Source organism: Hemicordylus capensis, chromosome 5, assembly GCF_027244095.1.
Source record: "Hemicordylus capensis ecotype Gifberg chromosome 5, rHemCap1.1.pri, whole genome shotgun sequence".
Lineage (NCBI taxonomy): Eukaryota > Metazoa > Chordata > Lepidosauria > Squamata > Cordylidae > Hemicordylus > Hemicordylus capensis.
In genome coordinates, this window is record NC_069661.1 from 17,942,995 (window position 1) to 17,955,377 (window position 12,383).

The following is a 12,383-nucleotide window of genomic DNA, read 5'->3' on the forward strand; positions in this document are numbered from 1 at the left end:
TATTATATTAGTGTAAACATGGGCATGGCACATAGGCACCCACACTCCACAGAGTGATCTTCCCCACAGTGGGGGTACATTTGTTTCTCAGATATAGGATGTGGAGTGATTGTTGTTATTGTTGTTTGTTTGTTTGTTTGTTGGATTTTTATACCGCCCTTCCAAAAATGGCTCTGGGTGGTTTACACAGAGAAATAATAAATAAATAAGATGGATCCCTGTCCCCAAAGGGCTCACAATCTAAAAAGCAACATCAGATAGACACCAGCAACAGTCACTGGAGGTACTGTGCTGGGGGTGAGTAGGACCAGTTACTCTCCCCTTGCTAAATAAAGAGAATCACCATGTTCAAAGGTGCCTCTTTGCCCAGTTAGCAAGGGATTAGTTGTGGAAGTACTCAGATATTTGTTATTTCGCACAGTCCACCTAATGTACATTGCAGGGTAGGTGGAAAAGGTCACATAATGATTTTACCATTGATTTGACCAGATATTTCTCCTGTACAGATTTATGCCCAGAGAGCTAATTATTGGTTTAGAAGGCAAAGACAACGGTACCCACTCCAAGAGCAAATGGAATTCACCTACCAATCAATAGCAGTCCAGACATTAGTGACTTTATTCACAAACACCAACAGCATGTCATTTTAATCGGTCATGCTTGGATGCGCCCCCAAATGGATCTTTATGGATATCAGGGCTATTTGTCAGCTCAAAAAGGGGAAAAATACTTCCATATTATTCTCTTACACAAAACGTCCCATTTCTACTAAAAATAAAAATGGCAAATCGTATCACACCACAGATTAAACTAGACACCTCCAGGGTCTGTAGAGCTGGAATAAAAGGATTACATAAGAATCACACAGCTGTGAATGCCTAAGAGAATATTTAGGTCTTGTTTCTGATTGCGTGCAAGGCAATAAAAAAGAGTTGGGCTGTTTATTTATATGCAGGCTATTTTTATTCCTCCTAATCACTGCAGATATAGGTATTCCTGAGGGACAAATATGAGGGCTGTGCAAAGCAGCATGACTCTGATTCAGGGACCACCTCAGTGCTTCAAAGAGGTCCCTGATTCGGGTGGGGACAGTCTGCTTCCCTTAAGCTCAATTTGAAGGGGTTGCTTTGAATCAAGCTGAAGCTTTGGCTTGTCTCTTCTCCATGCCCCATGCCACCTTGCTACTCCCTTTATCCCAGTATTTTTGTACCAGGCTGGGCAGGAGACAGAACAGTCACAAGAAGGGAGCAATGGCTGCCACAGCTTCTTTTTTAAAGTTTCCTGTAAGAGATTTTTTTCCTCTTCCCTATAGTCTTGAGAAAGGTACAGGGTAACTTGAGAATTGTAGTCTTTTCATGGGCTGCTGCTGTTTAACTCAATTTGACCTAAACAGACAGCAGTTTGATTCAGGGCGAATCCAGCCAATTCTGATTGATTGATTGATTGATTGATTGGTTAAGTGCCGTCAAGTTGGTGCTGACTCCTAGCAACCACGTAGATAGATTCTCTCCAGGATGATCTGTCTTCAACTTGGCCTTTGAGGTGTCTCAATGGTGCATGCATTGCTATTGTAATCGAGTCCATCTACCTTGCTTCTGGTCATCCTCTTCTTCTCTTTCCTTCAACATTCCCCAGCATTATAGACTTCTCAAGGGAGCTGGGTCTTCACATAAGGTGTCCAAAGTATGATAGTTTGAGTCTGGTCATTTGTGCCTCTAGTGAAAATTCTGAATTGATTTGTTCTAAGATCCACTTGTTTGTTTTCCTGGCTGTCCATAGTATCCTCAAAAGTCTTCTCCAGTACCAAAGTTCAAAAGCGTCAATGCTTTTTCTATCTTGCTTCTTCAAAATCCAGCTTTCGCATCCATAGAATGTCACAGGAAAAACCATTGTCTGAACGATTCTAATCTTTGTAGGTGTAGACACATCACGGCATCTAAATATCCTTTCCATGGCCTTCATTACAACACTACCAAGTGCTAGTCTGCAGCATATTTCTTGACAGCTGGATCCTTTACTGTTGACGGTCGATCCTAAAAGGCAGAAGCTATCCACCACTTCAATGTCTTCACTGTCAATTCTGAGGCTGGTTGCTGTACCCGTTGTCATTAGTTTAGTCTTCTTGACATTTAGTCGTAGTCCCATTTTTACACTGTGCTCCTTGACTTTCATTTCTAGAGCTTGCAGACCATCCGCATTCTCAGCTATCGGAGTGGTGTCATCCACGTAGCGCAGGTTATTGATGTTTCTCCCTCCAACTTTAAAACCACACTCATCTTCTTCCAATCCACCTTCTCTCAGTATATGTTCAGCATATAAACTGAATAAGGAAGGAGAAAGTATACAGCCTTGTCTTTCTCCTTTGCCGATCTGGAACCAGTCCTAGTCGGCCCCAATTCAGCCACTGAAACTTATGACAGCCCTAACAATTAAATGTGACCTGAAACATTGGCAAATCACTTCATTTATAATTATACTATGATATTCCTGTTTTATGTTACATTTCCTGTTTCCATTTTGAGGGAGATACATACAAACATCCTATATGTTTTCTAGTAATCAGGATGCATTGGACTTTACATGTGCCAAATGTCCAATTTCTGGGTGATGTGGAAGTACTTTATTTCTGGGTATAATTAATGTGACCCTTTTGAACGAGGTAAGTACAAGTGTCCCATGTTAAGTCACTTTTAATTAAGGCTGGCCCTAGATTTAATGGAGCACCAGACAAGAAGGATCTTCAGTATTTGTTCAACTTTTGAATGCCTTATCTTTTATAGGATTTTTTTTCACAACCTCAAGGCACAATCTGCAAGACTTATCCCTGTCATATAACACTATACATTTTCATGGATCTGTAAAACAATATTTATTCATGCCATATATAAGGAAATAAAAACAAATGAAGCTTTTAATTTTTCAAAGAATAACTGAAATGCCCAGCATTCACCCCTAGCCCGATTCCCCCGGAAGTTGCCTAGATGATCTCTCCCTTAATCCAGCCCTGTATGAAGTAGTCAGAATGCTTTGAACTACGTGTATATCAAATGTTCACTTTTGGGATTTCTGACAGTATCCTAACAATCTAATTACTTATACTGCTGGTGGCCAGATCCAAGTATCTCTTTTATATATAATGATGGTAGTCACATATTTAAGGCACATAACTTCAGTGAATATATACAGTAAAAAGGAACAAACAGTCATCATTTTGTTGATCAGATAAATAGAATCAGAGTTTATGGTAACACACATCTAAGTTCTAATGCATTTTAATGAAGGCCTGTTACTGTGGGAAATATGTGTAGCAAGGGTACAATGTACTGATAATGCTGTAATGTAAGCAATGAAAGCTGTAATACTGCATCGTGCTAGGAGCACAACTGAGATTTTAACACTAATATGCAATGCTATAATGGAGCAGCAGAAACATAAAAGCACATACACTCACACACAAGAAGCACTAAAAGTTGGTGGCTACTTCCACCAAATTCTATACCTTCTCTCAGCCCTCTTGTAAGATGCATCTACTGCTAGGGTTTTGCCCAGGGCCTGCCCTACCATGAAGCAGGGAGAAGCAGGCTGCTTCAGGTGGCAGGTCATTGTGGCATGGGGTGATGGGAGTTGTAGTCTGACAATACCTGTAGACCCAAGTTGGAGAACCCCTAGATTAAGCCAAAATGGTGTAGTGGTAAAAGTGTTCTAGGACCAAGAAGACCTGAGTTCAAATCCCCATTCAGCCATGAAGCTCCCTGGGTGACTCTGGGACAGTCATGTATCTCTTAGCCTAACCTACCTCACAGGGTTGTTGTGAGGATAAACATACATATGTACTCCACTCTGGGCTCCTTGGAAGAAGAGTGGGATATGTAAAAAATTAATTGATTGATTGATTTTGAAGGATTAACTAAATTGTTTTAGGCCTCTTTTTTGTTCTTTTTTGTTTTCTCAGTCACTTGTTTAGACACACATTTTTAAAAATGATGACATCCTGCTCAGATTCGCAGCCTACTAGGGATGTGCATGAAGCCCTTCAGCAGGGCAGGGAGTGGGACCTTTAAGGATGGGCAAAGCAGGTCCTTACCTGCTCCTCTGCCACCCCACTGCTTTTCTTGCTGTGGCGCTGCGCCACTGAGAAGTCCCTGTGTGGCTGTCGCACTGATCCAGCAGCCTGTGCCCGGCACCTCACGCAATCTGAGGGATCAGTGCGGCAGCCATGCGTGGACTTCTCAGAGGCACAGCAGGAAAAGTGGTGGGGTGGTCGAGAAGCTCCTAAGGACTTGTCCTGACCTCATCCTTAAAGGTCCTGCTCCCCACCCCACCAAAATGATTTGGCGGGCTGTGCCAAAGTGATGTGGTGCATCCCTGCTGAGCACACTGAATCATGCTGTGCACATCCCTACGGCCTACTTAAGCACAGCATTATTTAGCTGTTTTCATATTATCTACGTCTTTTTATAACTAGCTGGGTTGGGTGCAGAGCATCTGCACCTCCGCCAGCCCACTTCTCTCCCACCCCCGCCTGCTTCTCGCCCCCGTGCCTGGCGCTTTCTGGTTGGCGGGCGGGATGGCCTGCCACCTCCTCCTGCCCACCCACCAATTCCCAGCGCCCAGCCCAACCCAGTCCGTTGCTGCCGCCTCCCAGTGGCCGGGCCAGGCCGTCCCACCGCCTCCTGCTCCCAGCGCCCAGCCAACCCCCGCCTTCTCCTCCCGGCAGCACCTCCTCCTGTTCCCGACGGCCAGCTGGGCTGACCCACCACCATTGTCTCCCTGTCCCCATTGCTGTCTCCCAGGCAGTGTTCCCTCTAAGGTGTGCACATGCTTACACGGTTTTTAATGTCTACTCAATTAATGTTAGATCCCGCTCAGGTTGAATCAGGAAGGCCCCACTCTGAATGCATGTGTGCACACACTGCCTTGATACTGCCGCCCAGAACAAAACTCATTCTGCACACAGCTGGAAAAAATTAGAGAAAACACTGGCAGAAATCTTCATTTCTGCCCCGCCCCTGGGTCCATTCACAGGTCTCTAAACCTGAGGCACACCTCTTGCTGTAAAATGTCTTCCTTAGTCCATGTATGTTGCAGGGAATTATGCAAAGTTATTCACACAGTGCTTGCACAAGCGGAACAAAAGAGACTGAGCAACTGAGCATCTGAGCACTTATGCATTCTTCTTGCATGGGTCTTGTGGTAGCATGAAGAGAGCTGGTCCTGTGGTAGCAAGCATGAATTGTCCCCTTAACTAAGCAGGGTCTGCCCTGGTTGCATATGAGACTAGAAGTATGAGCGCTGTAAGCTATTCCCCTCAGGGGATTGAGCCACTCTGGGAAGAGCAGAAGGTTCCAAGTTCCCTCCCTGGCAACATCTCCAAGATAGGGCTGAGAGAGATTCCTGCCTGCAACCTTGGAGAAGCTGCTGCCAGTCTGTGTAGACAATACTGAGCTAGATGGACCAATGGTCTGACTCAGTATATGGCAGCTTCCTATGTCCGTATGTTCCTATCTTTGTTCATCGCACTAGTGTAGTATTGACCTGGATGTCAGCCAAAGTTTCTTTTGTCAGAATCTAAATATCACAGAATGAACTCTGCAGTCTTCTCCCACCATCCCCCAAATTTCTGCAGTCTTCTCCCCCTCCCCACGCAGCCCCAATTCATGTATCTGCCACTTTTTGAATTTAGTCCTGTGCAAATTAATTTTGTAGCACTCACACATTCCCAGGAGTCACAAATTCTGCCTCTGCTTAAGTCCTTAACACAGCTCGGCCACAAGATTATCCATTTAAAATCAATTTGATACATCAGTACTGCTTTTTCAGGGGCACTAGATCAATTTTCACTGCACATATGAATAATACATTCCCACAACATGAGGACATTGCCAAAACCAGTTGTAAAATGAGAAGGCTCACATTTTGCTCACATTGGAGGTTCAGTGCATAATTTCTGATTAGAAAGCATTTTGACAATCATTATTGATAGGTAGATCAATTTGATAGGTAGATCAATTTGAAGATAGATCATCCTGGAGAGAATCTATGTATGTGTTCGCTAAAAGTTGACACTGACTTGATGGCACTTAATCAATCAATCAATCAATCAGTAGGTAGAGTTTTTAGCTTGACTAAACTTTAGTACAAGCCTGATCTAGTAGCTATAAGATTGTAGGCCATGTTTTTCTGTTCGTGCCTGGAAATGTTTTGCTGTTTGGGGCTGATAAGTAGAAAACAGGTAGTTGGGCAATGGAAAAAGAAACACCAATGTACATTTTGGGGTCACGGCACCAGAGGCGAAAGAGTTGCAGTGTTTTGTCAATGCAATTGATAAGGTGACATTGGCCTGCAAGCTTAGCAAAGGATAATTCCCTACCAAGGACTATCACAGCTACCACTGCTGGCCTCTTTACTGAAGGGCCAGATGAACTCCTGCTGAGATGGCACTTATGATTATTTGGACTCTGGGCTGTGAGTGATATCTGTTGGGGTTTGTGATTATTTAGCAAAGTGCCAAGGAAGCTACCATTCCAGCTGCAGAGTGCAGAGTTTAGTTGTTGCAGCTATTTAAGGAACACACATGAAAATCACTGTAGAGTCTCAACTAAATTGATTTATTGGTGAAGTACATTGGATAAGAAAGACCTAATTCTATCTAAAAGCTACATAGTAATAGAAAGGGGTAGTCAAGTTGGAGTTGCTACCCAACAGAAGAGGTGGTGGCAGATGGAATGACTAAGCCACTGCCCAGAGACAGATTCCAGATGCTTTGTGAGAAGATGGGAGTTGTGAACCAGTGCGATGGGCAATGAGAAGGGGTATTGCAGACTGAGTTCCAGTGCATCAACCTTTTGCACCGGCTATTCTAATGGCCACTAGGGGCATTGGAAACAGAGGTGGTTAGTGAGAGTCTCCTTACCTGTCCTTGCTGGCCTCTACTCTATGACCCCTGCTCTGACTCCTCAGGTAAGGAGACCCTCACTAACTACCTCTACTCCCATGCCCCTAGTGGTTATTGGGATAGCCGATGCAAAAGATCGATGCACTGGAACTCCATCTCCAACAACATCTTCCCAATGGAATTCAAGTAGTTACTAGTTTAGGAAGTTAAATGAAGGACAGCTTCATGATTCAGTTCACACATGCATCTGAAATTATACTAAATTCAAAGACTCATAAAAGTCGTTCTCATAACCTCGTAGCTGGGCAGCAGGGAGGGTTGGTGGGGAGGCAGGCTCCTACCTGTCTCCCCACAGATGACCAACAACAGAATAAAATGTTGCCGATTACACGCCTACACATACACCTCTGTAGCGATTGGCACTCTGTCAATGGAGGGCGAAAGCGCGCTCTGGGTCCTCCATGTATCCAGAATGTAGCATGCACACAGTGGGAATTAACTACTCGAGTTCAATTACTAACAATACTCAATCCTTTCATTACTTCAGGAATGAATTTCACGTATTCTAAATTTTAAATTTAAATTGTACAGAATAATTTTTAAATTATTAAATTTTAAAAATAATTTAACTTGTACAAAATAACCGCCCTGAGCCTTTTGGCAGGGCGGTATAATTTTTTTAATAATAAATCAATAATAAATCAATAAAATAATTTACACAGTTTATTTGAGTAAAGGAAATATCTGAAACTCCAGTCAGTAAACTGTTTTGTTTTAACATTTTAATTTTCAACCAGGAGGAGGAGGAGTTATAAAAAGCTGAAAATCTACCTCAACGTAGTTACAAAGAGTAGTTAATTAACAGTTCAAACTACTTTTTAAGTAGTAGTAATCGTAGTCAAGCTACTTTTGAAGGGAGAGGTAGTCCCATAAGTGTTCTGTTCCCATAGCTATCCATGAGCTAAAAGTACAGGCACATAAAAGGCATTTGCAGCATGACTCCTGCCACAAAACTCAACATCTGGGCAGTAGCCCTAAAGATATGTGAAAATCAGACCACAAGGGTTCATGGAGGAAAGAGACGTACCTTCTGCTTGGCGCTTTGCTTCAGACCGATACGGGGCTGGCTTCTGGACTGTGAAACAAGTAAGAAAGAGAAAGAAACAGTCCATGATTTCATTATGGAGAAAAATATGCTGGGGGTGGGAACTGCATTGACCTAAAAATGAGGAATTGTTTGCATGATTAATTCTCTCTGAGTTATGGCAAGAAGTGTCTTGTATGGAAACAATATACATGAGAAAGTTTTATAATGTACTAGCTGACCAGGCGCAGAGCATCTGCGCCCCTAGTTCTCCCTGTCTCTCCTCCCCCATCTTCATTTCCTTCTCCCCACCGCCCTTCAGCCCCATTTCTTTCTCTCCCTCCAGCCCCATTTCGTTCCCCCCCGCAGCCCATTTCTCCTTGCCCACCAGCCGCTGCTTCGCCTCAGCCAGCCGCCTGCTGGCCTGGCAATGGCCGCTTCCCCTGCACAGCCTGCCGGTCTGGCGGCCGCAGCTTCCGCTCTGCAGCTGGCGGCTGGCCACCGTTTCTCCTCCACAGCCGGCCTGCCGGCCAGCCAGCCTGACACGCCGCTTCTCTTCCCATCCCCGTTGCTAATCGGCAGCCCCCTCACAAACTCTCGTGAGGGCTGCCAAACATGGGATTAGCGACGGGTATGTTTAAGAGAATTAACTATTAATTAAAGAGAATTAAATATATAGAAGATAGCTATAAATGAGTCAGTCCTTTACCTGACTACTGTACCTGTAACATCTGACCCACCTGAGCTTTCATGGGGCTTAACACTGCAAGCTACTTTAGAAACCCCAGGCCAAGACTTCCATTGTGCCTACTACGAAGACTGCTATCCAGAAAGAAAGTTCTGCAGTGGCATGGAGAAAATCACTACATCTGGGAACTGGACACAAATACCCACCACATGGAACAATTCTTAAAAGCTTCCACATAGCAGCCATAACATATCATAGTGATAACCTGTCAAACCGGCCCTTAAACTGAATGATTTTATCATATTGCAGTGGATAATATTTGTTGGTGGAGTTTCTTTCTCCAAACTGCTCAACATGGCTACCCAAGAGTGGTCCCACCATTTTATACTCGCAACAGTCCTACAAAATAAGTTGCACTGAGAGTCAGTAAGCCAGTTCACATGATTGTTAATGGGGTAGCACGTGTGAATGAGAATGCTACCCAGCTGCATCCTCAATGTTCAATCATGCACTAGAAAAATCCCAGATGGAGAGGAAATGATTGTCTGTGAACCAGGAGCTGGGTAGGATGGTGTTTCCTCCCACCTCATTACAAGTACAAGTGCTTGGTAGGACAGCACTGTCCTACCCAGCTCCTGCCACACAGAGATGATCCCCTGCCCCATCCTTCCTAGGTTTTCACTAGCACATGACTGAAAATCAGGAGTGCACACAGTTCCTGAAGCTGGGTAGAACACTTATCCTGCCCCATTAATGATCATGTGAACTGACTTAGTGACTGGTCAACCCAGTGAATTTCATGGCCAGGTCTCCCTGGTTAAAATCTAATATGGTATCCACTCTAAGCACACCTTTTTCTCTTCTTTTCCCCCCCCTTTTTTGTTTAGGGATCAAATGAGATGACATGTTTACACAGAATTGTCTCTCCTGTGCTTGGTTTTTGTTTAGTAATAGCAGCTGCAGGGGAGCCTGATCTGTATTGGGATCATGATGTGTGGAGAGAACAAATAAATAAGATAAATAATAAATAACAAATAACAAATATTTATTAACAAATAAATATGATAAATAAATAATAAATAAACAGTATGACCCTTCCACACACACACCGTTTTGGGGAAGAAACCTCCACCATAGTTATTTGCTAAGGTGCCATTTGCTGCCGTGGCACCTTAGGGAGCAAAGTGCCCTTTAAATACATCCTGGCAGTCACAGCCGGGCTCACAAGGGGAGGAATCCCCATCTCATTAGAGAGGAGACTAATCAGCGGTGAGAATTGCAAGTGAGCCCTCCCCCTGCTCTAATGGAGCTCTCATCAGCAGTTCCACCCCCTCTCATTTTCTCTGACTGAGCAGTTGCCACATCCCCACTGGAGGCACAGAGGCACTGCTCCGTGGCCAGGGCCATGCAAGGCCACCCCAGTGGCCTCCAACTGCACCAAGGCAGCCAATAGCTTCCATTCATTTGAAAACTGCATACACCCTTAAAAGGTTTTCCTCGGAGAAACCCACCTCAAGATCAGAACTGGTTTCTCCGTATCTGGGAACACATTTCTTATTCTCAGTTTCCTCCGACTTGCTTTCTGACTTCCTGTGCAATAATTTATGTGCACAAACACCCCAGCCCTGGATTTGTGTAGAGACACTCAACACTCTGCTGAGTTTCAAGAGAGCATCCCATTAACTGGAATAAATGTTAAAGTTTGTTTGTATGTTTGTTTGTTTGAACACATTTTTATACCGCCCAAAATGCATGTTCTCTGGGTGGTTTACAACAAAACAATAAAAACCAATAAAAATATTAAAACATGTCAACTATGAAAATTTAAAATGTTAAAACTATTAAAACACAATTAAATCAATATCTCATTAAAAGCCTGGGTGAACAAATGCGTCTTGAATCTCTTATTTATTTGATTGATTGATTGATTGATTGATTGATTGATTGATTGATTGATTGATTGATATACCGCCCTTCCAAAATGGCTCAGGGCAGTTTTAGAAGTTGTAAGAGATGGGGAGGCTCTTATTTCAGAAGGAAGTGTGTTCCAAAGCCTCAGGGCAGCAATGGAGAAGGCCCATTGCCTTCTCCATTGCTGTGAAAGTAGCTGTGGAAGTGTACATAGCTGCAGCAAATGTTGAGGAAACCAACATCAGACCAAAGAGCTGGCTCCACATGCAGCCCTTCCCCCCAATTTTATTAGAGATGACTATCTGCAGAAAAGCAACTTGTATAGGAACAAGTCCCGAAGCTTGGGGTTCTAAGCCACCACATTCCTAGGTCTCAGGACAGGTTACAGATTTAAAACCATGGCGTACAAAAATACACAGTAAACTCAGTCAAAGCAGAATTGTCAGCTAAATCAGGGCTGTACATAAATAGTGATGCCATGGGAGTGAAGGTGGTTGAACTGGGAACAGAATTCAGGTCCTTGAGAATTTTGGCCTTCATTCTTTTCTCTCTCTCTTTTAAAGCAAATTTCTAGTCCTTATGCCTGTGAAGATAGGCTTTAAAGCAGGTATGTCCACAATGCATGCTGAAATCTCAGAGCAGGTGCAGCACCACCTAGGGCTGATAATATCCATGCTGCATGAGCAGCAAGGTCATGGGAGCTAGATTTCACATGGCTCCTGGCAGCCTTGCATGCTGCTGAGCAGGCTCATGGCAGCATCTATGATCTCATGAAGGCCTCATCACAAGCTTTTCCTGCTGACCGAGGTAACTCGAAGAGGAAGAGAAATGAGGACTTCAGTCGATGATTTCAGATCAGTGCCAACTTTAAATGTATCTGAAAGGGGCACACCTATAAAATCCCTTTTGCAGGCTTCACTCCTATAGTCATAAGCAGGGTCTTCAGTGTTGCCAGAGTACACTGCTCCCTTGGTTACCCAAGACATTCCAGTTCAAAGTCCTACTCAGGAGAAGGGATCTTGACCTGGTCAGGATTGGAGCTCCTCTAGGATTCTAGGAATGGTTGGCAACTAAGCAACAACCTCCATAAGCCAGCTCCAAGCCAGACTATCTTCTGGACAGCTCCTTGAGCTGCTGCTCTGCTGGACAGCTCCCTTGCCTTGCATGGAAGACTGGAATGGCACAAGTGGTTCTCCATCTTTCTCTTTCCATCTCTCATTTCTTTTCTCATCTCCCCCCAAACAATGCTGAATCGGGAAGGGAAGGTTGGGCTTGGGGGCAGGGCGGGGGGCTGGGAAAGATGTTTGAAAAATACAAAATGTCAAAAAGCATTAAATTAAAAAATAATAATAAAGCCACAACTAACGTACCAAAGTATCTTCTTGTAAAGGTAAAGTGTGCCATCGAGTCAGTTTTGACTCCTTGCTTGTACACAACTATTAAAGATAAAGAACTCTCTCCCACTGTACATCTAATCCTTTATGTTCTCTCTTTCTCTCTCCACCTCTTTTCATCCCTTTAAGCAGAACAGATGGTGTCACCAGTGTGACCCACATTAGATCAGAATATGTCCCACTTATCTCCACCCATCAGTTACAAGCGAATCAAACAAAAAAACCAATTGCACCAGTGTGCGTGTGTGCACATGTGCATGGATGTGTAATGCTGGCAGAGAAGATAGTGGGCCTTCTGAACTGTTAGAGACCTCATAACATGATCCAGCATAAGGGCTGCCCTATCTATTAGTCTTCCCCTTCCCCATGCCTCTTTTCCCTGTGGTCTCTTCTCAGCCTCACTTCATGAAG

General features: G+C 43.9%; 1 protein-coding gene across 1 annotated transcript in view; it reads right to left on the reverse strand.

Moving 5' to 3' along the window:
• Window positions 1–12,383, reverse strand: part of RASGEF1B (RasGEF domain family member 1B) — a 370,827-nt gene that overhangs the window by 309,395 nt on the left and 49,049 nt on the right. Inside the window, exon 2 of the mRNA XM_053258588.1 lies at window positions 7,983–8,030. Within this exon, the coding sequence (XP_053114563.1) occupies window positions 7,983–8,030 (48 nt within the window). The remainder of the gene's footprint in view (window positions 1–7,982; window positions 8,031–12,383) is intronic.